The sequence below is a fragment of the Cyanistes caeruleus genome, chromosome 6 (genome assembly GCF_971803275.1).
Source record: "Cyanistes caeruleus chromosome 6, bCyaCae1.hap1.1, whole genome shotgun sequence".
In the NCBI taxonomy this organism is placed as follows: domain Eukaryota; kingdom Metazoa; phylum Chordata; class Aves; order Passeriformes; family Paridae; genus Cyanistes; species Cyanistes caeruleus.
In genome coordinates, this window is record NC_141706.1 from 65,463,204 (window position 1) to 65,486,310 (window position 23,107).

The 23,107-nt window shown below is 43.0% G+C and overlaps 2 protein-coding genes across 5 annotated transcripts in view; one reads left to right on the plus strand and one right to left on the minus strand.

The window, feature by feature from the left end:
• On the minus strand, positions 1-10,545 carry SOCS4 (suppressor of cytokine signaling 4). 3 transcript variants are annotated; one of them, XM_086895524.1, is made up of 4 exons: positions 10,418-10,545; positions 2,917-4,113; positions 852-932; positions 1-178 (listed from the first exon to the last, which is right to left on the minus strand). In XM_086895524.1, exons 2-3 carry the CDS (start codon positions 4,010-4,012, stop codon positions 853-855), a joined length of 1,176 nt encoding a protein of 391 aa, XP_086751650.1. In that variant the 5' UTR covers positions 4,013-4,113; positions 10,418-10,545; the 3' UTR covers positions 1-178; position 852. The 3 variants fall into 3 exon arrangements, with proteins under 3 accessions (XP_086751650.1, XP_086751649.1, XP_086751648.1); XM_086895523.1 differs by lacking the exons at positions 1-178; positions 852-932; positions 10,418-10,545 and adding exons at positions 6,472-6,574; positions 6,836-7,339 and having other exon boundaries at positions 1,636-4,113; XM_086895522.1 differs by lacking the exons at positions 1-178; positions 852-932 and having other exon boundaries at positions 1,636-4,113.
• Positions 9,770-23,107, plus strand: part of WDHD1 (WD repeat and HMG-box DNA binding protein 1) — a 27,230-nt gene continuing 13,892 nt past the window's right edge. Inside the window, exons 1-12 of one of the 2 annotated variants that reach the window (XM_086895521.1) lie at positions 9,770-10,302; positions 11,390-11,482; positions 12,455-12,566; positions 14,351-14,502; positions 16,422-16,533; positions 17,069-17,119; positions 18,204-18,299; positions 19,698-19,790; positions 20,712-20,818; positions 21,771-21,906; positions 22,057-22,255; positions 22,441-22,631. In XM_086895521.1, the coding sequence (XP_086751647.1) occupies positions 11,406-11,482; positions 12,455-12,566; positions 14,351-14,502; positions 16,422-16,533; positions 17,069-17,119; positions 18,204-18,299; positions 19,698-19,790; positions 20,712-20,818; positions 21,771-21,906; positions 22,057-22,255; positions 22,441-22,631 (1,326 nt within the window). In that variant the 5' untranslated portion in view covers positions 9,770-10,302; positions 11,390-11,405. Of the gene's footprint in view, positions 10,303-10,325; positions 10,663-11,389; positions 11,483-12,454; positions 12,567-14,350; positions 14,503-16,421; positions 16,534-17,068; positions 17,120-18,203; positions 18,300-19,697; positions 19,791-20,711; positions 20,819-21,770; positions 21,907-22,056; positions 22,256-22,440; positions 22,632-23,107 lie in introns of those variants that run through there. The other variant, XM_086895520.1, reaches the window with a different exon arrangement.

Below are 23,107 nucleotides of genomic sequence, written 5' to 3' on the forward strand. Positions count from 1 at the left end.
TGGAAATCTGTTTACATCATCACAGTGGCAGCAGCTCAGTGGGAAGGGTTTTATCTGCTCAGGCTGGGGGTAAGGGCAGGGTGGCAGGTCCTGGTGGAGTTGCATGGCAAAACTCCTTTGGTAAGTCCTGAGCAGCCACCTTGAAGGATGGATTTGATGTCCACAAATCTACAGGAGTCTGTACGAGGTGAAATAAAAAGATTCAAACAGAAGTATTGCTTAGTCTGAGTCTACAATCTTGCAGCCAGACTCTACAGCACTGTGTACTCTACAGTTCCTTGCCTGCAGACAGATTCCCAAGGGATCAGTGATGGGTCCAGTCTTGTTCAGCTTATTCACCACCCTGGATGAAGGGACCGAGTGTTCCCTCAGCAGGTTTGCTGGTGATACAGAGCTGGGAGGAGTGGCTGACACACCACCAGGCTGTGCTGACACTCAGCCAGACCCAGAACAGGCTGGAGAGATGGGCAGGGAGGAACCTAAGGAAGTTCAAGCAGGGTGCCCCTATCCTGGGGAAGAATAACCCCATGGTGAGCCAGCACTGTGTCCTTGTGGCCAAGAAGGCCAATGGTATCCTCGGCTGCATGAGGGAAAGTGGCCAGCAGGTCGAGGGAGGTGATCCTGCCCCTCTCCTCAGCCCTGGTGAGGGCTCACCTGGGACTGCTGTGCCCAGTTCTGGGCTGCTTAGTACAAGAAATGCAAGGAATTACTGGAGTGGGCCAGTGGAAGGGCTGTGAGGGTGGTGAGGGGACTGGAGCATCTCTCTCTCCTATGAGGGAAGGCTGAGGGAGCTGGGCCTCAGCTCTGGAGAACTGACAGCTGGAAGGGAACCAATCAATCCATACAAATACCTTAAGGGCAGGTGTCAGGAGGATGGGAACAGACTTCTTCCAGCAGTACCCTTAGACAGGACATGGAACAACAGGTACACACTGAAACACAGGAAGTTCCATCTGAATATGAGGAAAAACCTCTTTAGTGTGCAGGTGATGGAGGCCTAGAACAGGCTGCACAGAGAGACTGTGGAGTCTCCTGCTTTGGAGATGTTCAAAGCCCACCTGGATGTGATCCTATGCTTGAGCAAGGGGTTTGGATGAGATCCTCTCCAGAGCTCCCTTCCAACCCCAGCCATTCAGTGATAACCTCACCCACAGGTCATTGCTGATTTTTTGATAGGATCCTTCACATGCATGAAATGAAACACATTTGTAATTCGGCAGGCTTGGGGCTCAATTTCAAAAGCATTTTGAGAGGATACAAAAGCTCCCTGTGGTCAAAGGAGAGGAAACAATGTGCTCGGTGGAGTTACAATTACACCATCTCACATTCTTTCGGCAGAGGAGTTCAGGGTGAAGTTATGGAGAGGAGATAAAGCACATAGAGGGAACAGAACCGCAGGTCACTGCTGCACCTCCTGGAGCTGCACCCCGAGGCCAGCCTGGAATTTCCTGCCTGAACCCACATCCACTGAGTCTCGTGGGATTCCACCAACGACTCAGCAGCAGATCTGCCTATCCATGCAATGTAAGTAATGCTTTTAGGAGCATTATCCATGCATGGTTTTCCCGTACATGGAATTTGGCAGGAAGCCATTCGACTGAATGCTTCACATTGCAAGAAAAATCAGCAGACTTGTTTTCTTTTTTAACTATACTTATTAAAAAAACCAACCCCCCTACTAACAAAGTAGGAAAGTTATTCACCATCACCTCAGGCTCAACCATGTAGAATCAGATCGTTAAATATGCAGATTTTTAAGGAAATATCTTCCTTCCCACCCTCTTACCCTGTGCTTTATCATTTAAGCAGTGGCAGCTCCTACAGCAAAAACTGGGTATTTCATATAATGCAACAGTAACACAGAAACAGAGCTCCCAAGTCCAAGTCCCATCTATCATAAGTAACTACAAGATTATCTCTTCCAGACACTGATCAAATCCCAGTTTATGAGCAGTTTGATTTTTACTGCTATTATACAAAATGAAAAGCTCTTCCAGAACCCTGCTGCTCTGACGACGATGAGTCTTCCTCCTCTCCAACCAAAATCTTTTCAGGACCAGTTTATACATGTTTGTTCCTGCACTGAGTGTTGTCCTTTACTTGAATTGTTTTTCCTCTCCCTGGTATTTAGTCCCCTGATATATTTATAGAAAGATCATATCCTCTTTCAAACTTCATTTTGCTTGGAATAGTAATGTTAGAAATAGACTGACGAATTTACTGCAGTGGATAGGGATGGACAGACACACACACACACAGAAGCTAGAGCACTCATTTTAAAAGAAATGCAGAAAATACAGATGAGTCAATCTTTAGTTAACAGTGAATTATTTAAATCATGTCAGCAACACGTGTCAACTACAATAGAAAAGACAGATCGAGTTCAAAACTGATTTTCAGGGGGTTTTAGATCTAATGACTATCCATCTATAGAAATACCAGAAAGCCTACCTGGAATTCCATAAAACTCTAGCCTAGGGACTGTTCCAAAAGCCCACAATGAATATAATTTCTAAAAAAGAGAGCTGTGAAGACTCAAAAGTACATTTAAACAGCGACTAGTTTGGGTGGTAAATAATACGCAGAAAAAGGAAAAAAAAAATCAAGTTGCTATTTAAAAAAAACCCAAAAAACCTAGAAGGAAAAGAGATTGAACATACTATTGTCTGTTCAGAGAAAATTTCTTTCACAAAAATATTTTCTAGCTTTGCTGCTCTGGTACATCAATCCTGAGCACTCTAACTTTTGACTTATAATGATATTCCTTCAGATACAGCTTCACCGAGGGAGGAATGGGAAGTGCATCGATACCATCGTAAGTTGTACAGTTGCAAATGACCGTTCTACATATATGCTGGAGAGAGAAGGGAAAGGTCCTGTTCAGGGGAGTGGATAAAAGTGGTTCAAAGAACATACAGGAACTCGGATCTTTGTAGTGTTCTAGGAGTCCCGTGATGTCAGGAGAATGGAAGACACAGGGATCATGGGCATCAAAGCTGAAGTTGTGATTCCACTGCTCTATCCGGGCGTGGAGGGAGCGACTGTAGCGCCTGAAGCTCACGGAGAACAAATAGTCCTCCTGGGCAGAGTCTCTCAACAGAAACGTTCCCTCTGGCTTTCCTTCCAGCAGCGCCTCAGCTGCGTATTTATCCATGACTCCCCAGTAGCAGGGATTGTTGTTGATCTGGAGGAGGTCTGGCACTAGGCAGTGGACATAATCGATCTGGGTGTGGTATTTCGGGGGCGTTTCCATCCGTAGCAGTTCGTCATCCGTTTCCCACTTGGGCTTGTTTCGTTTTCGAGAACTTGTGCACAGAGTTACGACTTCATCATCCGAGTCCATGTCGCTCTCATCTCTACTGCTCCTTGCCACCTTACCTGTCACCAGCTCAGGCCTCGGCTCACCCCGAGAGGAACTGCTGTCCGTGAAGTCACAGGACGGGGAGGGAGAGTCCATTCCCCCGTTGGCAACGTCCTCGTCTCGCAGCTGATCCTCCCTTTCCTCGTGCTGGGATAAATCAGCAATTATCCACTCTTCTGCCTTTGGACTTATAGGGGCCGTGTGCCTTTTGATCAAGTGCCAGCGGAAAGCCAGCTCCGAGCGCGGAGGGAAAGGACACTTATCCAGCATCAGCTCGCTGATATGGATTTTCCTTTTGGATGGCAGACCGGAGGCGTGCCGGCTGCTGCAGTTCTTTATGGGAAAACACTGACCCACAGCATCCTGCAGCTTCTGTTTGAGAGACCGGCCCAAAAACCTGTGGCCACAGGACCGGTCTAGATCCAGCTCGATGGATGAGCAGCTGTACTTCCTCTCTTGGCTCCTTAAATTAGTCCCCGACCTTCCTGCAGCACTTGCTGTTTCAGCATCAGGACAGTGCTCACTTTTCTTGGACCAGGAGAGTTTCTTCCCACTCCAGACATACCCATCCTTTCTGTCTGCGCTTCTGCTCCGGCTGCTTTTGGGCCTCACATCCGCGTTTTTCGCACTGCTGTCCTTGTTTTCTGCCATTGTGACAGCTTTGCTTCACAAGTTGCCAGGAAGCTCACACTGTGCTTCTTGTGGGGTTTTTCTACATAAGGAAGCTTCCTTGAGGCACTTTCTGGAAATATCTAAGGAAAAAGAAAACACAGCTCAGTTAACTACTATGCACACACACAGTGCAGCAAGCAGCAGTGCTTGGTGGATACAGGACAACAGGGACAATTAATTACTGACCATGTGAAAATCATGTGATTGAGGTGAATTCAGTAGCACACCCCACAAAAACCAGCCTGATCCCAGAAAAAGCTCTCTTAGCCCTTCCTTGGGAAAAGCATCCTTCAGAAAAAACTATCTGATTTGTTGGGTTTTCATTCTGATTATGCAGCAGAGCAGAACGTTTTAGGTGTTGGCAACCCCATTGTGCCAGGGCCCATTTCAAAAGGAAACCCTTCCTGAGGCAGGTGATACTGCTTTAGCTGTTTATGGAGCAAATTCTGCATCTCTTCCAAATAACCTTTCAAGAAGGAACAAACCAGAACAGAAACAAGTAGGTCAGAGTACAAAGAGCTACTGTACCTAGATGATATGCCTGTTTGCTACTAATCCACAGGGTGGGATGCCAGAGATCTTTTTCTTAACTGACACTTTTGGGTCACTTTCAGGATAAAAAAAAAAAACAAAACCTAAATTTTATCAGTCACAGATTCCGTCAGGTTCTGAAAGCTGTTTTCCTCTGCCTTTTCAAAGGAAGGGAGCTACGAAATAAGTGAGGCCCTAAGGGATTGAAATATCTGGGGCTTTACATACTGAAAAGGATTAAAACAATCCAGCCCCTTACTAAAAGCAATTTTAAAAGGCCGTGAAAGATGGAACTGCTTATTGCTCATTAGAGAAGGAAGTTTACATTATTAAAATCAGTGTTGCTTTGAGACCTACGGTTGCTGATTTCATTTTCTTTTGTTTCCAAAGGTATATTGAATTCTCAAATAGATAAGAGGTTTCCTTTTGACTGCTGCACTTTGAAAAAAAGATGAAAAAAATCCTCTTTTGATTACTTAGTTGAAAGTGGAGCAGGATTTTTTCAAGATACATAGATAGCAATATGGTATGGATGCTATACCTCCTGAGGCATGGCAGGATGTAGAAATATTTCCCATCACTTATCATAATCAGGATATTCTATGATTCTTGTGATGCTTCTGCACCAAAACCATGCACAGCTCCTCTGTTGCACTGGGGTATTTTTTTGGCTGTGGGTTTTTCTGTCATGTTGTTTTGGGGTTTCGGATTTTTTTACAGCTAATTGACATGGTAAAGACTAAGCAGGAAAAGAAAAGGGCATCCACTTCCTCTCTCCATTCAATCCATTCTCATCATCAGGATTAGCCAGCATGACACAACCTCTCTGCAGTCCCCCGGGGCTGCGCAGGCTGAGTTCGAGCCTCTGCTTTCAGTAAAAGAACAAGACAGCCTTGCCAAAAGGCTCACATGCAATCTGTGGGCCAAATGCATCCCAGATGGAACTTTCACCCAGGAATTTTTCACATGGCATTCCTTATTTAAAACCCACAGACCTGAGAGATGTGGGGGAAAGGAAAAGGCAGGGGAAGGGAGGAGATGCAGAAATGTAGAATGAAAGTAAGATAGGTTCAATGTTGGAAAAATGTTGGGAAGAAAAATGGCATTAGAGCAATGCAGATGAATATCACCTCACTGGCACCAAGGGTAATCACAGGAAAGGGTCCATATTTCAGCCATTACAAATCAAAGATTAAACTACAGATTTATTTTTCTTCTCTCAGGGTTTTGCAAATTGCTTTCCAGTGAAAGCATGGCAAGACACAATGAAGACAGGAGAAAGAAAACATTTGCATGCGAGACTCAAAAGATCTTTATTTAGACCAGGATTCATTGATTGCTTTTGGAATGTTGATATTTTTCCTCCAGAAATACCTAGAGTGGAGCACTGAATTTTCTCCACAATTCAAAAAAAAGGAGGGAAAAAAGCAATCTCATTTACCCTGGTGATAACCTGAAGTCACTGAAGACAAAAAGTTTTTAGATTCATCCTGTGGTAAAATACATTAATCGTCTATATATGGGATTTTTAATTGGACAGAGAGATATCACTGAGGTTGCAAAGTCAAGTACTTAAAAATTAGGATATGACAGTTTGTAATTGCTTTTGAAACCTTCAATTATCTCATTCTGCTCATTCAACCCATATAAGGAATAAGAACATGCAGAATACAGGCTTTTAATTAAAAACTGCAAAACATACAAAACCCAGAAGTGCCTGTTATCTCCCAGCTTCAGCCTTCCAACTGAAAGAAGCTTGGGTTTTATGGTATTTCTAGGCTGCTGTTGTATTGAGCTGTAACACCACCTTCTCCTTTGTACCTTTCTCCTGTCATGAATCATTAGTGGTACCTGAACCCTGAAAGAGAAGCTGGGGAAGCAGCACGTGATGCTGCAAAGCCACGCACCATTAGCCAGAGCTGCTTCCCTGGGGTTTGAAGGGCTGCTGGAGCCCAGGCGCTGCTTCTGCCACGTCAGAGCAGGAATTGCTAATCAGACAGAACACTAGAGCTGTGAAAAGAGCAGGGAACAAATGAAGGAAAAAAGGGATGTCATCCTACTAAAGCCAGGTTTGAACCTGACCGTGTGTTACAAACGTCTGTGTGCTGCCTCCCAAATCCCACTGCTTGGCATTACAGCGAGGGATCACACCTTCACACCCTTCTGGATCAGTAATTCACAGCCCCACCAATAAAACAGGGACCAAAAATAATTAAAGTGTCAGAAAGAAAAAGGCAGAAAGGGCAGGGAAGGCATTCAGTGCTCTATTACCACTTCGGGCCATCCATCTAAAGCAGCATCCAAGGGAAATGCCACGTACTTCCATTAACGGCTGGAGCGCTGCTGGAAGAGCAGGACAGGAGGGCAAGGATAAAAGAGAGGGAACACAAAGTGTTCTTTTCCCTAGAGGGGAAGGTTAAATGGAGGAGTCCGGTGCTGTGCAGCTCACACGCATCAGGCCTGAGCTCCTTTTGGGAGGAATAATGAGTGTCCTGCCTGAAAAGCCTCGTCCTGCACGGGGACACCTCCGGCACTTCTGATGACGGCAGATTTGACAAAACCCTTATGCTGGAAATCCTTTTGCCTACGGAAACAGCAAAGATAAAGACACATGGGGGGATGAGCAGAGTTCACTTTGGGCCACAGGACCCGGCTGTTAGTCCAAGGTTACCCAACACTGTCACAGCTACAGTCCCTGAGGACAGGCAGAGAGCTGGGTGGCTTTTGCTGTTGGTTTGGTGCTGTGCCCAGCTCCCTCCATCCGAGGTTCCTCTCTCTTGTCTGCAGACAAGGTGCTTTTTCTTTCACAAACTGATGCCTCAAACCTGAGACTTCAAGCCCAGACTCAAAACAATATCCAGCTGCTGTTTGGAGGGATAACAACAGTCCCTCCTAGCCAGGGGTAGGCTGCAACCCACAGCTGTGATAAGACAGAGACAGCCTCACCATATGTCTAATCAATAATGCCAATAGGAGAATCAAAATCATAAATGTACTTATTTATTCAATAAGTACTTGAATACTGGACTGCTTTAACCTGATACTTATGTCCTGAGCTGCTGGATCCTTGCCTCTAGCCCAACAGTCCTCTTCAAGCTGCTTCCCTTTCTGTATAAAGAAGGAACAGATGGTGGGGGGTCTCCAGCCCGACCTCCCACTTGGACTGGGATTGCTGCCAGCGTGGGCTCAGGGGAGCCATGGCCATGTCCTGAAAACTCCCAGGATGAAGGTCTCACCACCTCTCTGGTGCTCCCATGCTGCACAACCCTCCTGTGTGCAGGAAGTTTTGAAAGTTTTCTGTCCAAGCACACATCGCTGTATTGTGCCTCTAATTAAACAACAAAAGAAGGCTCTCAAAGAACAATGAATCAATTTTGGAATTGTTATGGAAGTTGATTTTGTAGAGCTGATAAAATCCTGAGAGAAAACAGCAAGCTGCAATAAACTGGAGTACTTTTTCTTTCATAACTTACATAAAAGTTATTTTAAAACAAAATCTCACTGGTCACAAGCTGCTTTCAATAATTTCACCTGATTAGATTTTGGCCACAAGACCACATTTTAAAACCTGACCTTCCCAACCTACTAAGGATAACAATAAATCTCAAGTCCTCTGTCTTAAATTATTTTTCTTCAGTTTTGGCTTTACTTTGATTTATAATACCACCTAAAAATACCTAAGCTTGACTCCAGAGGCCTTAACAGCAAATTAAAGCAATTATTACACATATACACAAAAGAAAAAGACTTTTTAAAGGTACCATTTGCATCCTAAATATTTCTTCCTCGGAAATAGCCTTGCTTTATCCCCAGAACTGTAGGAGGAGGGGGGGCATGCCCAGCTAACCCCAACACGGGGGATATTTTATTCACTCCCAGGAGGTGGAACTGAGCTGGCAGCAGGTGCCAGAGGTGAGGGCTGCTCGTATCTCCTGCCTTAATGAAGCTCTGCTCATGTGTGGTAGGAGAGATGCAGGCAGAGCTTGGCAAACCCCAGCAGCCTCTCCAGCACTAAATCAGTGAAAGCTTCATGGTCCATGACCAACACTCCGTGCTCCACCCAGAAACCGAGCAGGGCAGCGATTCCCGGCTCCCGCCCCGCTCCCAGCCACTCACACCTATTAATCAAGCCAGCAGCAGCCCGAGTTCCCAACCGGATTTAAAGTATAACTTTGCATTTGGTGCCGTGTCACTTGGGATGTGACAAAGCCACAGCGCCTGCAGTCCCTTGGACAAGTGACCAGGGGATCCTGACACCCCCCCGAAAAACCTCCCCCCAGTTTTCCTCTGCTGTTCAAAGAGTTATCCCAGCAGGCAGCACCTCCAGACAAGGAAATCAGTTGTTACACAGAACCGAATGTAAAATGGCTTTTATATTGCAAAACACTTTAAGTGCAGTTTCTATCAGGTCCTCCGAAAATAAAAGTGATTAAGAAAAATAAACACATTTGACAGGCATTTGTCTCCATCCCAGGCAGAGGCTTGCAGCAGGAATAGCTTGGTCTTCCCACTCATCTGATAAGCAGTTCAGCTCCGAATCATTTCTCTAGAACACATTATCCTCGCCAGAAATCACGATTTACTGAAATATGTAGGATACACCCATGGAAAACATGTCTCTACACAGCTTCCACGAGGTTTAATAATGAAATCTGGCCATATTTCTATATTTTTTTTTAAAGAAGTGTGCCTGCTTTGTAATCCTGTCACTTATTCATTCATGAAACTACCAGCAATGTGAGTGTTAGAGAGAAACACATTTCCAATATAAATAAATCACTCTGCTCACCCCAACCACCAATAACCCCGCTGCAGAGCAAAACTGAAGATAAAAGGGTTTTGCCTGGAAGCAATTTTTTCTTAGAAACAGGAATAAACTGGGCCAGATCATTAAGGCAACATAAAGGGAAAACAGATAACGCCGTTTTCCCTCTTTATTTCAGGTATGTTCAATTCTAGCATTTTTTTTAATCCTTCAAGAGGTCAGCCAGCATGCTTTCTCCCTATTTTTCAGCCAAAAAGAAAAAAAAAAAAGCAAGAAAAAAAAAAAAAAAAAAAAAAGCTTAATGGTTTTTGCAGTGCAATCGCTACCAGCCTGACTACCACTGCTGTCAACTCCACCTCGCACACGCATCAGGATGGCTGGAATTCCAGAGTAATTCCATAATGACCAGCAGGATCTCCAAAGGGGTTTGATCCTGCGGCTGGGTGAGAGCAGCCCCCGCTGGTATGGGGGTGATGTCCAAGGGGGGTGAAGGACACAGCTCCTCATTTGGGCTTTCCCTGCCGTTCCTGTGCCCCTTGAGGAGCTGCCATTAAATCCATGTGCAGAAGGATAAACAGGGAATATTTTCCTGTTTGTGTTAGGATACATACGTCGGGAAGGGGGTTTTTCAGAGGAGAAGCAAACGGAGCCCCGCGGTGACAGAGCAAAGACCTTGGACCGGATCCCCCCCGGTGACAGGAGACCCGGACCGAACGCCCTCGGTGACAGGAGACCCTGAGCCCTTCGGTCCCCGACAGCAGCTCAGACCCCGGGCCAAGCCCCGCGGTGAGGGCAGACCCTGGACCGAGCCTCCCCCGGTGACAAGGCTCAGCCCCCGGGCCGAGTTACCCCGGTGACAGCAGACCCTGGACCGAGCCCCCCCGGGGGGACGGAGCGCCGAGCCGGTCCGAGCACCGCGGTGACCGCAGGCCAACCCCGCAGCGGTGACAGCAGAGCGCGGTCCGAGCCCCCGGTGAGTGACGGGGGCGCAGACCCCGAGCCCCGCGGTGACAGGAGAGCCCGATTCCCCAGCACCGCCGCTCGCCCCCCGCCTGCCGCCCCTCAGCGCCGTCCCGGCCCCAACTCACGCTGGTGCTGCGGGCGCTGCCCGCGGGGCCGGCGCTCTCCGCCGGCTCTGTCCGCAGCCGGGTGCCGGCGGCTCGGCGGGCTCGGCGCTGGCAGCCGCGGCCCCTCAGCCGGCCGCCGCCATCCCCGCTGCCGGGGCCGGCCCGCCCCGGCCCCGCCCCGGCGCTGACGGCTCGGGCCCAGCCCCGCTGAGGGCGGAGCGGCGGCGGCGGGCGCGGGAAGGCTCGAACGGGCGGCGGGGCCGGCGGTGAGCGGCGGGAGGGCAGGCGGAGGGATGGCGGAGGGATGGCGGCTACGGCCCCACCGAGACCCCGCGGGCCGTGCGGGACCTTTCCGGAGCGGGGGCAGCCGCGGGGGATGGGGGTCCCTGCCGAGGTCTGGCCTGGATGGACGGCCGGGAGAGAGGCCCCGGCGTGCCAGGCCCCTCCGGGCCTCGGGAACCCGGGCCTACATCCCCGCGGTGTCCCCATCCCCACGCTCCCTATCCCCGTGTCCCCATCCCCACGGTGCTCACATCTCCCATCCCTGCGATATCCCCATCCCTGAAATGTCACCGTCCCTACAGTGTCCCCATCTTCTACACACTGACCTCATCAGCATGTCCCTCATTCCCAAAATATCCGGTGTCCCCATCTCCTATCCCCACGTCTTTTTCCCAATGCCCCCATCCCTGTGGCTCCCCCTAACCCCGTGTCTCCATCCCCGCGGTGTCACTATCCCTACAGTGTCCCCATCTCCAGTCCTCAGACACCTCTTCAGTGTCCTCTCCCAGCAGTGTCCCCATTCCCATGTCCTCATCCTCACAATGTCCTCATCTCCCATCCCGTGTCCCCTTAGTGTCCCCATTCCCTGCAGGTGGTTGAATGGGTGGGTGTCCCAGCAGCTCTCACTTTGTCCCCATAATCTGATGCTCTTCCTGAGGTGTTTCCTTTTAAGTGGTGTTATTTCTCCTCTTTTTTCCTCTCCCTAAGCAGACAGGTGGGAGCAGAGATGCCATCGACGCAGAAGCCCATGCGGTATGGCCACACCGAGGGACACACCGATGTCTTCTTCAATGACACCGGCAGGTAACAGCCCCATTCCTCGAGACCGAGGGAGGAACGGGCTTATTCCTCTCTGATGCTTCCCCAGGAGTTTGGTATTAGGAAAAATTTCGTCACTAAAAGAGTGTCAGTCATTGTCACAAGCTGCCCAGGGCAGTGGTGGAGTCCCCATCCCTGGAGGGGTTTAAAAGCTTTGTGGATGTGGCACTTGGGGACACGGATTGGTGGTGACCTCAGCAGTGCTGGGGGAATGGTTGGACTTGATGATCTTAGAGGGCTTTTTCAATCTTAATGATTCTGTAAGTTTCTATATCAGCCACTGCTGTGGGAGATACTGGGATGGATTTATGGCTTGGCATGGTTCAAGAAATCCTTGGTGTTTTGCCTGTGCTGAGAACTGGCTGTGTGACATATTTAGGTGCTCTGAGTTTAAAAGTGATTGATTTATAACTTAAATGTAAGCATATATATATCCCCATGTACATATATATATATATATATATATATATATATATAGTACATCTTATATATATAGAAAAACTCTATATGCACATTTTATGAGAGTGACTTCATTGATTTTAGCAGAAATCAGTGTAGTGTGGGAGTAAATACGTTTATGTATGCACTAAGAAATTAAAAATATAGTTGAAGGAATGCAATATTGGGATTGTTATTTTTTCATCTCTTCCTTGTGCTAGTTCTTGAATGTATAAATACAAACTATATATTTAGTATTACCTTTTTATAGACTAAAAGGTGAACTGAAAAAAGCCCAAACCCTCTCAAAACAAACTCAAAGGATATATAACATAACCTTATATAGTGGTTGTGGTTAAAGTCCATATTATTTTATTCTTTTCTTAAGTTCATTTATCATTGCAAAGACTGTTCATAAGAGATTGTCTGGCAACAAACTCTTGAAACCACAAAAAGCCTCGTTTGGCATTACAACCAAGCAGATTCCTGGATGTTGACAAATCCTGTGTCTTTCCACAGCTGCATTGTGACTTGTGGCAGTGATGGAGACGTTAGGATTTGGGAAAACCTGGATGACGATGATCCAAAGTCCATTAATGTGGGAGAAAAGGCCTTCTCATGTGCTCTGAAGGTAGGGTTGTTAACACAGCTCCTCACAGTTGTGGGTCTTCCTGCAGGTTGTGGGTTTGCCAGCTCAGGGATGCTGCTTCTGTGGGTAACAATAAACAAGAATTACCTCTGACAACTCATTCTACCCCACACACAGTTGTAGAGGAATTATCACTTATACAAAACTTTTGTAATTTTTTTTTCCCCTCTCTTCCTTCATGTTCAGTTATATTAATTTCAGACTTTGATCTCCTTTCTTAGAAACAAACCCAGCAGATTAAGTTAATTATGCAGTGAACTTTTTGGGCTGTTTCAGTGTTTTCTCACCATGTGGGTTGCAAGAATTTTCCCAGCATAGGGTGTGATCATCAATTATTAGGAAGAAAGCCAGGAGGTTGTTTTATGTGGGCCTGTGTTAAAGTCCCAAGGACTCATAATCTGTATTAATCAAAACTTGCTTTTACAAAGTGAGTAATGGTGTGGTAACACGTTTTTTTTAGTAATTGGTTGATGTTTCACTCCCAAAATTGTTGTTTGGCCTAAAGATGCCTCTGACCCTGTGTCCTCAAAGTGAGAAGAGGATTTATATGATAGAAAATAATTATTTTTGCTATTCATGTTCATGTGTTTAACTTGAGAATTGACATCATTTCCTTCATGTCCAATTTTTTTTATATTACATTAATCATAGTGGGTCTAAAATAATGTCTTTGTGGCACTTTTAGAAGAGAAGACTTCCAGAAGCCAACATCAGTTCCACAAATACTGTGTATTTAACCTATTTCTCTGATAAAGAGAACAAAATAGAAAAAAAAAACCCCAAACCTGTAAAATCTATTTTCATCATTGATTTTTAGAGTCTTTTGCTGTAGATTTCCATCACATTAGTTATTGTTTCACAAACCAAGTGAGGTGACTTGAAATGGGTTAGCAAATCAGTGGCAGAGGCAGAAATTGCTGAAACTATTAAAGAATAGATGAGGAAAAAATCCTGGAAAAAATTGAAAAAGGTGCTCCTAGTTTTGAGGGGTGTTTTATTTTTAACCAGTGGGAGACTTGAATGTCAGGAAATCCTTTTCCAAAAATTACACTTCATTAGGGAAATGCCACAAGGGACTGATCTGAGATGTTGATGTTGTAAATCTAATCTCTTATTTTTTTAGGTTATTCACTGCTGACTGCTGCTTCCTTTGCCTTCAGGGTTTTTACTATAATTTTATACACCTTAACAAAAAACCCCATGAAAATACAGCCTCCCCCCAAAAAATACACATAATAAAAAAGAAAATAAGGCGTTTCTTTATATTTATTTAAAAGATTTACTGCTGTGTGCAACTAAAGAATAGTATTGTTGCTCAAAGAGGTATTATTTTTCAAGTGTGGGATAATAATTTCTTTTGTTTTGCACTTTTTTTAATCTGGATTAATTTTTAGTAAACATCTGCCTTTTGTTTTCTGCGAAGAACTGAGCTATAGCTCATGAACTTCTCATCTTTGCCTGGTGGCATTTAATTGAGAATTCCAGTCCAAGGGTGCCCTCTCCTGATGCTGCAGCAGATGAATCTAAATAGCATGCAAGTTAGTTTCGTTTAAGAGATAAATTATTAAAGTTACCATGCTTGTCTGTATTTTTAGGCAGCAAAAAAAATAGTTAAAGAGTATTTCCCTTATTGCTGTCGCTGTCAGACCTTTTTGGAATGAATAAAGTTAATCTGCCAGAATATTTGTGACATCAGAGTGGGATTTTTGTCTCTGTGGCATGGATGTGTTTTTGCTGACAGATTTTGTGACTGATTTTGTTGTCAGAATGGAAGGCTGATCACAGCAGTCTCCAACAACACTGTCCAGATCCACACGTTTCCCGAGGGAGCTCCTGATGGGATCCTCACTCGTTTCACCATGCACGTCAACCACGTCACCTTTAGTCCCGATGGCACCAAAGTTGCTGCTGGATCCAGGTAATGTGGGAACCATGAGGAAAACACTGCTGCCCTTCAGAATCCGGAAAATTCCTCACAGGCTGATTGTTACCAGCGAGGTCATCAACCCCCAAACCTCCGAGGGCTGTTAAGGGTTGGGAAATGCCTTCAGAGGAGTGGAGGAGAGGAAAGGAATGAAGAGGAGTTTAGGAAACAGTGCTCTGGGAAATACTTGATCTACCAAGTAGTTTTATATAGAAGGCTGGTGTTGTGAAATAATTTCATTTCTTTAGGAGGCTTGAGTGTTTTCAGCTCTCAGTCTGAAGCACAAGTATTCACCCTTATGGATGTCTCCTCTCATTGAGGGTTTTGTCACTGGGAGCTGAGGATGATGTCCCAACTGCTCTGGATCATGGAGCTGCAGATGAATGTGCACATCTAAAAGTTAGATTTGTTCTGATTTGTGTGAGAGCTTTGAGTCATTCTCTGGCATAAGCATCACCAATCTGCCAAACGATAACAGATGACACTTTCAAGACTTGCCTGAGGGGAATTTAATATGTAGTTTAGTTCTTTTCTTAGGGCAGCACGTGTGCTTTGACAGAACATACTCTAGTCCTTTAACTGAGGAGGCAAAATAGCCAGCAGGCAATGGGGTTTTTTTTGTGGTTTTTTTCATGTGTTTAAGGCTCAGGTGATTCTTAATTGGATTTGGTGACCTCTTTGGGCAGTCATAGCTAATTCAGGCTGTCTGCCTGCCTCTCTTCTGGAATTTTGCTCCACAGGGGAGATGGCAGAGATCTGCTTCCTGACTTCTCTAAGTGTGAATTGAACCAGAAAAGCATTTTGGATGAACATGTTGGACTCTGGCAGCAGCTCCACCAAAACTGGGCAGTAACCAGTGTAATCTCCAAATCTGACAGGGATCATGGCTTTGGGCCCTCTGCCAGTGCTTGTTTCTGAGAAAACAGCTCTGCCCCAGGATAAGACTTTGATTAGAGAGATTAGGCAGACAGCAAACTCTTTGCTGTTTCTAAAACTTTTATAACCCCCCAGTACTCCTGCAGCCTGGCTGGCACTCACACATTTTTAGGAGAAAGAGCTCACAAGACTATGAGCCACCCCTCAGTGAGGTCTTCTGTATCATACTAAAAGAAAATGGTGCAAACATGAAGTGAAGGAGTGCAGCTGAGAAGAATTGCTTTTATCTGTCCCACATTTCTCCATTTTTACATGAAATCTTCCAACTTCAGTTCTATATAAATTTAACAACCAACTGGCTGCCAAAGCTGGCCTGAACTACATGAAAAAGGTTAAAAGTAATGGTTAACCTTATAGAATTAGATCCTAAAATGAAATTTCTAAGGGTATTGCAATGAGGTTTGAGAGGGAGTGGTTTATCACAGGAGCTCTTTGACTTAGAAGTTAGGATTGATATTTTGAGTTAAACTGCAGCAATGGCTGCAATTTCAGAAGAAGGAATGAAACTGGTAAAAATTCTCTTATTGTATCTGATACACTAAATATTCTTTTAAATCCTGTTAAAAAGGTCACACAAAATGAGCTACTTGCACCATCTTTTTTTTAAAAGCCAAATAATTATAGTAATGAATATTGGTCCCACTCAGCAGATAGTTCTTGTTAAGTCATCAGCTCTCTGGTATCTGAACAAGGATTTTTATTAGATCATGTAGAATATTATATTGAAGAGATATATGGTCTGTGTGTGTATAATATCTTCTTCAAAAAACAACCATATTTTATGAATTTTGACATGTACAAAAATAATTTTCTGATAAAAACAGTCTGGCATGATTCCTATTGTAACAAGCCTTGATTCTCATTTTCCTTTACATCATATAGTGTTGAGATTTAATGCCCAATTTTTATTGCCATAAAAACATAGTTTGGTCTTGTTAATAGCAATGTTGACAATTTTATGTCATTGTGATCTGCAGTGACTTTATGATCAAAGTTGTGGAGGTGACCAATAGCAGCAAGCAGAAAACATTCCGAGGACACGATGCTCCTGTTTTAAGCCTGTCTTTTGACCCCAAGGATGTTTACCTGGTAAAAAAATACACTTTTCTTACTTGGTTTCTGCTTTGAATCTCATTTTCCCTGGGGAAAAAAAAATTAAACTGTAATTTTTACCAAAAAAACCCCAGCCCAACAGTGGGTGGGCAGATGAGACAACTTCATTTCATCTGACCTTCCTGGTGATGGAGTCTGTTGCCTCCCAGGAGAACTCAGTCTTTGCTTTACTAATCAGTTACTGTCTGTGTTCTTCTGGAATCTAATTTAGAGGAGAAAAGGTGCCTCACTAAAAAACTTAATATTAATTTTGAGCTTCTTTTGCAAATAAATAGCTCACTTGAAGTATGAGGGTTTGAAATTACAAACTTGTTATTGGAGCTGAGTACAATTATCAAGATGACAGCATTGAAAAGTTTTAAATCTTAAAGTGGTTTAAACAGGGAGGCTTTCTTAGAACTGTCTGTGTATCCTGTGTCTGTGGCATTTGTTATAGGGATTTTTCCATTTTGTAGCATTAATTTTTCTACATCTTTAATTATTAATTTGTTTACTCCATTCTCTTCCCGAGGCCTCAGCGAGCTGTGACGGTTCTGTCAGAGTCTGGAACCTTGCAGATCAGGTAAAGGCTGCCCTTCCCACATGGAATCTTTCCTAAGAAATCCAGGATTTCACAGGCAGCAAGAGGAGCTGGACTGAAATAACCCTCCTGGAGTAGGATTTTCCTTTTGGGGATGAAACCTAGCTACACTTCACAGAATACTCCTATCTGGGAGAAATTCCAAAACCTGATTATGAAATGTTGCCTGGGTAGCTGTGTTTTGTTCTTCCTGTCTGTGAAATCCCTGATTCCTTCCGTTCATCTCTCCTAATTGGCCAACACTGTAAGTGCCAAGGACAAAATGAGGATAGCAACTGACATCAGACTCCTTATTTCAGAATTTCAGTTTTCAGGACTAAGGAATTTTGATTATAATAAACAATTTATTAACTGTAGTAAACACATTTAGCCTCTAAGAGCTAAATCTTAGAACTCTAAGGGATTTGAGAATTTCAGGTAAAAGCTTTAATAAGTCAGTTCTGCATATGAATATGGCATTAGTTTTGCTAAATGCCACTGACTGGAATAAGAATCCCTGTGGAATTATTCATGTAAGTACAGTTGAAAATATACCCCCCACACTTGTGGCTTGCTACTTTTTTAAGACACAAGCATAGTTGTGTGAAATCTCATGTTCCAGACTGACAGTGGGTGCCTTCTGGGGAAATTATACTGAGAATGTTCCAGGACTGGGGCAGTTTGATGCATGAATCTATGCTGTGATTTGAGATTACAGCCATTCATTCTTTATACTGCTGGGACCATATTCAGGCTGCTGTGTGTCACCTTGCTGCAGCTGATGCGGGTTTGACAAATGCTTTTTGGCCACTTTTCTCTATAACCTAAAAATAGATGGGCTCATTTCTTCTGTACTTGATTAAAAATACATGTTCTGTGATCTTATTTCTGTTACAAGTAGTTTTATTATCATTAAAATAGTTTCAGGGCTACATTGACAAAGTATTTTTAAGGCAGTATGTACTACTGTATTTTGATGAAAGAGATTATTTCAGTTCAGGTAGATTTCCTTTTCCTTTAAGAATTTGTATTAAACAGCAGATTTTTGCTGAGCTAAAAAGCTTATTTTTTTAAATTTTGTTTTCAGACATGCACGAAAAGCTGGCTGCTGCTGCAGAAATGTAATGATGTGATAGATGCTAAATCAATCTGCAGGCTTGCCTGGCAACCTGGCACTGGCAAGGTAAGTGACTGTTTTATCACATCTTAATCCTTCTTTTGCCTCTGAGTCCGATGGCATAATTCATTCTGGGCAAGCCCAAATTGTCCTGGGACTAAGGAAGATATTTGGGGTGAAATTCCCTTTTAGAAAACATAAAAAGCTAGAAATGGCTCCTTGTTTAAACTCCAGACTGAGTTTGGCAGGAGTCCAGCTGTCAGCCCTAACCAGCATTAAACAGTCTTGGTGTGCTGAATAGGAAGGAACATTGTACACATGGGAAGTAATCAAATTGTTCACAACAGAGCATCAGATGAGTCCTGTCCTCCTCTGCTTTAAGTACATTTTGCCCTAGTCAGTAAATGTTTCTTCAGTAAGTTGTTTCCTTTCTTTTTACCTGAAGATCAAAGTTGCACTGACGCAGGTGGGGGGTCAATGTCTTCTCCCAGGTCACAAACATCAGGACAAGAGGAAATGGCCTCAGTTTGCATCAGGGGAGGTTTGGATTAGATATTAGGGAAAATTCCCTCACCCAAAGGGTTGTCAGACCTGGCACAGCTCCCCAGGGCAGTGTGGAGTCCCCATCCCTGGAGGGATTGAAAAGCTGCGTGGATTTGGCACTTTGGGACATGAGTTTGTGGTGAAGATGATGCTGTCTGGTTAATGGTTGGACTTGATGATCTTAGAGGTCTTTTCCTACCTAAGTGATTGCATGATTCTTCAAAATCCCTGGCTGCTATGACAGTGTTATGTATCAATTTTCCAGGGAAGAGTGAATGTCACCCTTAGTACAAATTGTTTCAATATCCAAGTTGTATAAAACCAAATAGTTTCAATTTTTAGGCTAATTCTTCACACACACATGTATTCAAAATGTAAGCAGTTGTCTTGCTCCTCTCACAAAGCAAACTGTTAAGATCCTAACAAAAATACATCCTAAAGAAATAACCAGCTGTTAACATTTATCTAGTTTTATGGAAGATGAAATGAGCTGGTTTGGGAATCAGGTATTCAAATCAGATTTATTGAGAAACTGTAACCTGATCAAAAGGAATTTGGGGAGAGAGGGTGAAGAATCACCTAAGCCTTGTGCTCAGGGCATTGAAAACTATGAGTGTGTATGTCATGTTTTGATAAATAAGAAATTATAACCTTATGGTGCAGTTTTCTGCCAGAAGGAAATGAAGATTACAGTAAAAACAGGCATGTTTTGCTCTGTTGCCTGTGGAAAGCATTAAAGAACCTTGTAATTTAAATTACTTCAGCTTCCTCTCTCAGTTGGCATGGCTGGGATGTTAGAGAGCTGTTAAATCCTGAGGCAGTCACATCTGTGAGGCTTCTGAATGGAGGAACTGTGCTGTTTGAGTGCTCTGTTTGACAGGTAACTTGTTCTAAATTGTGTAATATTTTTCCTTTGAGCAGCTGCTGGCAGTTCCTGTAGATAAAGTTGTTGAACTCTTCAGAAGAGAAACCTGGGATAGCAAATTCAATCTGTCAGATGCCTCCATCACACAGGTAGTTGCAGAAACCAGGGGTTTGTTAAATACTCTGTATTTTAAGTGTTATTCTGCTAGAAATTGTCTTCTGCACAGTACCTCTCCCTTCCCTGGCCCCCTTCTCTTGGTAATGATTGTTCACATTTTCTGTTTAATTTCTGATCCTGTTACTTCCTGTTGGAAAAGAGGGCAGAGATACTGAGTGGTGTCAAACACCTTCATGTGGCTCTGATTCCCCTCTTTCATTTATAGTAACCCACCAGGTCTCTAAAGTCTCCTGATGACTCACCCACTGCAGCTGAAGAACATCTGTTTGCACAAATTGCTCTAAATACAGAGCTTTTTAGAGAAAATGTCAGGAGTATTATTTCTGTACGGAGCAGAGATGTCAGTTGTTCACTTTATATTTTATTGAGCTGAAATTTGACTGTGCCACCTTCTTTCTTTTGGCCTCACTATGTACTTAGGGATCTCTGGGTTCAAGAGACTCTCCTTCTGGAGTTATTAATATGCAGAACACACAGCCTTGGATTTTAATTTATGTGACTGTATTAAGTTCAAAATAAATATTGCTATGTTTAGTGCTGAGTTTACAAAATACACTCAGCTTCTTTCTGCATGTCTAGAATTGGGTTTTGTTTGGCCTCATAGCAAACAAAATGTGTTTGTGTTTAATGACACAAGATGCATATTCTGAAACAAAAATAGGTGTGCTATCTTAAAGAGTGTTTTTTTTAAAGCAACCATTTTTATAATAGTTTTCAAAAAAAAAGAGCAACTTAACCCCAGCCCATATACGGGAGGCTGAATATGGTCTGCTAAAGATGATTATCAATTTTTTAATTCCAGAATATCTGTCTGTTTTAAGCTCCAGAACAGGAATGCTGTGCATGTATTGGTCACTTTTTATTATTATTTGTTTGTTTTTTTTTTTCCTTAGCCCTTGAATGTTGTGGTCTGGTCTCCTTGTGGGCAGTTCCTGGCAGCTGGAAGTGTGGATGGGAATATAGTGGTGTGGAATGTGGAAACCCAGCAGTGCATAGAGAGGTATTCAGTGTTGTTCCATAAATCCCCAAGTTCATCTCTGTTTCTCAAAATAGAATTTCATGGTCTTTTCTGTAAAACTTGTTTTTGTGCAAATGTAGAACTCTGCCTCTTGAAAAGCCCTGGTGAGATTTACAGGGTTTTTTGGTTTAACCTGTTATGCACCTTAGGGAAGGGACTTGAATGTGGATTTTGTTCAAATCCCAGAATCTGTCTTTCTGTGTGTATCTGTTATTATTTTTGAAACTGATGTTGGATTAAAGGATAGCTTTGATGGAAACAAATTCTCCTCACATCCCAGACCCCCAGTAACATGTTTTCTAGAAACAGACAGTCAACCATCCTCACCTGTAGGCCAAAAAGGACAGACTGACAAATTGCAATTTGGTTAACTAAAGCTCTTAAAAACCCCTAAATATCCCCCCAATTAAAATCAAAGGTATTATTAAATGCAGTGGAGAGGAAGAGAATTATCTGAATATTCTGTGTAAGGAATGTAATTGTAACTGCAGTCTCTATGTTAAGAATTATAGACAGATTATATAAATAATTTGTGGGTTGATTTTTGTAAGGATGAAGGGTGGAAAAGATAGAGGATTAGTTTATCAGTTTATTAAAGAGAAACAAATAATATTCTTTCTATAACTGGATGGTTCTGGAATAAATGAGTGCTGAGGAGTTCCTTTGTCCTCTAAGTGTGTATCAGGAAGCTATTGTTTCAAGAATATGATTCTGACTGATTTTTAAACCTTAAATTATTTTCTTTGTAGAAAAGGAAGACTTGCTCTATTTTTATTGCAGCTGTTTACTCTAAAGATGACCTATTAATTACCTTATTTTGTGTAATATAACTTTTTTGTACTAATAAAAATTACCACTTTTTGCAATAACTCTTGGAGGGGAAGATTCTGTCCTGAGGAGCTTACTGAAATCCATTATTTCATATTCTTTTTAGGATGAAGCACGAGAAAAAATACTCAATTTGTGGACTGGCATGGCACCCTAAATATAAACAAATTGCTTACACAGACACTGAAGGAAATCTGGGGCTGTTGGAAAATATTGGTGATGTAGAGAAGCCAAATGACAAGGTGCTCAGTACCAATGACTTCTTGAATGAGTATCATTATTTAGGTCATAAATTATATGGAACACTGTTTTTGCAAGTTCCCTGCTGTGTGTTTATTTCTTGAATTCCATGTCCAAAGGAAGTTTTGTGCTGATGGCTGATCTGGTTGTAGGTTGCCAGTGCAGTGGCCAAAGACTACAATGATCTGTTTGATGGAGATGATGATGATTATTTAAATGGGGATATGATTGAACCACCTTCTTCCCCAAAAACTGGAGAAAACGAGGATGATGCTGACGACCTTATGCAACCCCCAGGCCATACGAGACGGGCAGTAATTCATGATGATGATGATGATGATAACTCACTAGGTACACAATGAACTTATTTTCTAGAGCTCTTTTACTGGAATGATCTTTTAGCATCCTCTAGTCAGATATATTCTGCTTTGTTTTTCCAGAGAAATCTTGACTGTTTAAAATTTTTTTAACATATAATATGTCATAATACTGTGTGTAAGATTTTGTTTTTTGTTGTTTTTTTTTTTAACTTCTAGATATTGGGTTGATAAAAGCTAGTTCTGGCCTTCTTGGAAAGGAGGATGATGGTGATGATGAGACTGGTGGCTTTTCAGCTTTGCCACCATCATCTACACAACAGCCTTTCTATGATGGGCCAATGCCAACCCCCAGGCAAAAGCCCTTCCAGTCTGGCTCCACTCCTGTGCATCTCATGCATCGGTTCATGGTAAATCTGTGTGGTTATTTAGATTTAGATGCTTCTTTTATATTTAATATTGTCCATTTTGTGTCATGTTTTAATCTAATCCATGATTTTTTAAAAAAAAATTTAATACTTTACAGTGTGAAGCTAAATAATTGGAAAACAGTTTTGTTTTCATGCAAGGACTCCATAATGCTTTGATTTACATTTCAGTTGCTTTAGAAAGAAATACTTTGCTTTAAGACAAAATCAAGCTGTGCAGTTTGTACCCGTGCTACTCAATTCTAGCAAATCCATTAAAAAATTCCTTTTAAGTCAGAACTGTGGATATTTTTGTGTTAAGACTTCTATGTTAATCATTCACTATTTCTTTCTATCTGCAAGTTTTTTACACTTATTTTGGTAAGGAGAATGATGGCTGAGCAATGAGACTGAAACTACTTTCTGCCTAATTCAGCTGTTTTAGGAACCACAAGTCCTAATTACACAGCTCTTCAATC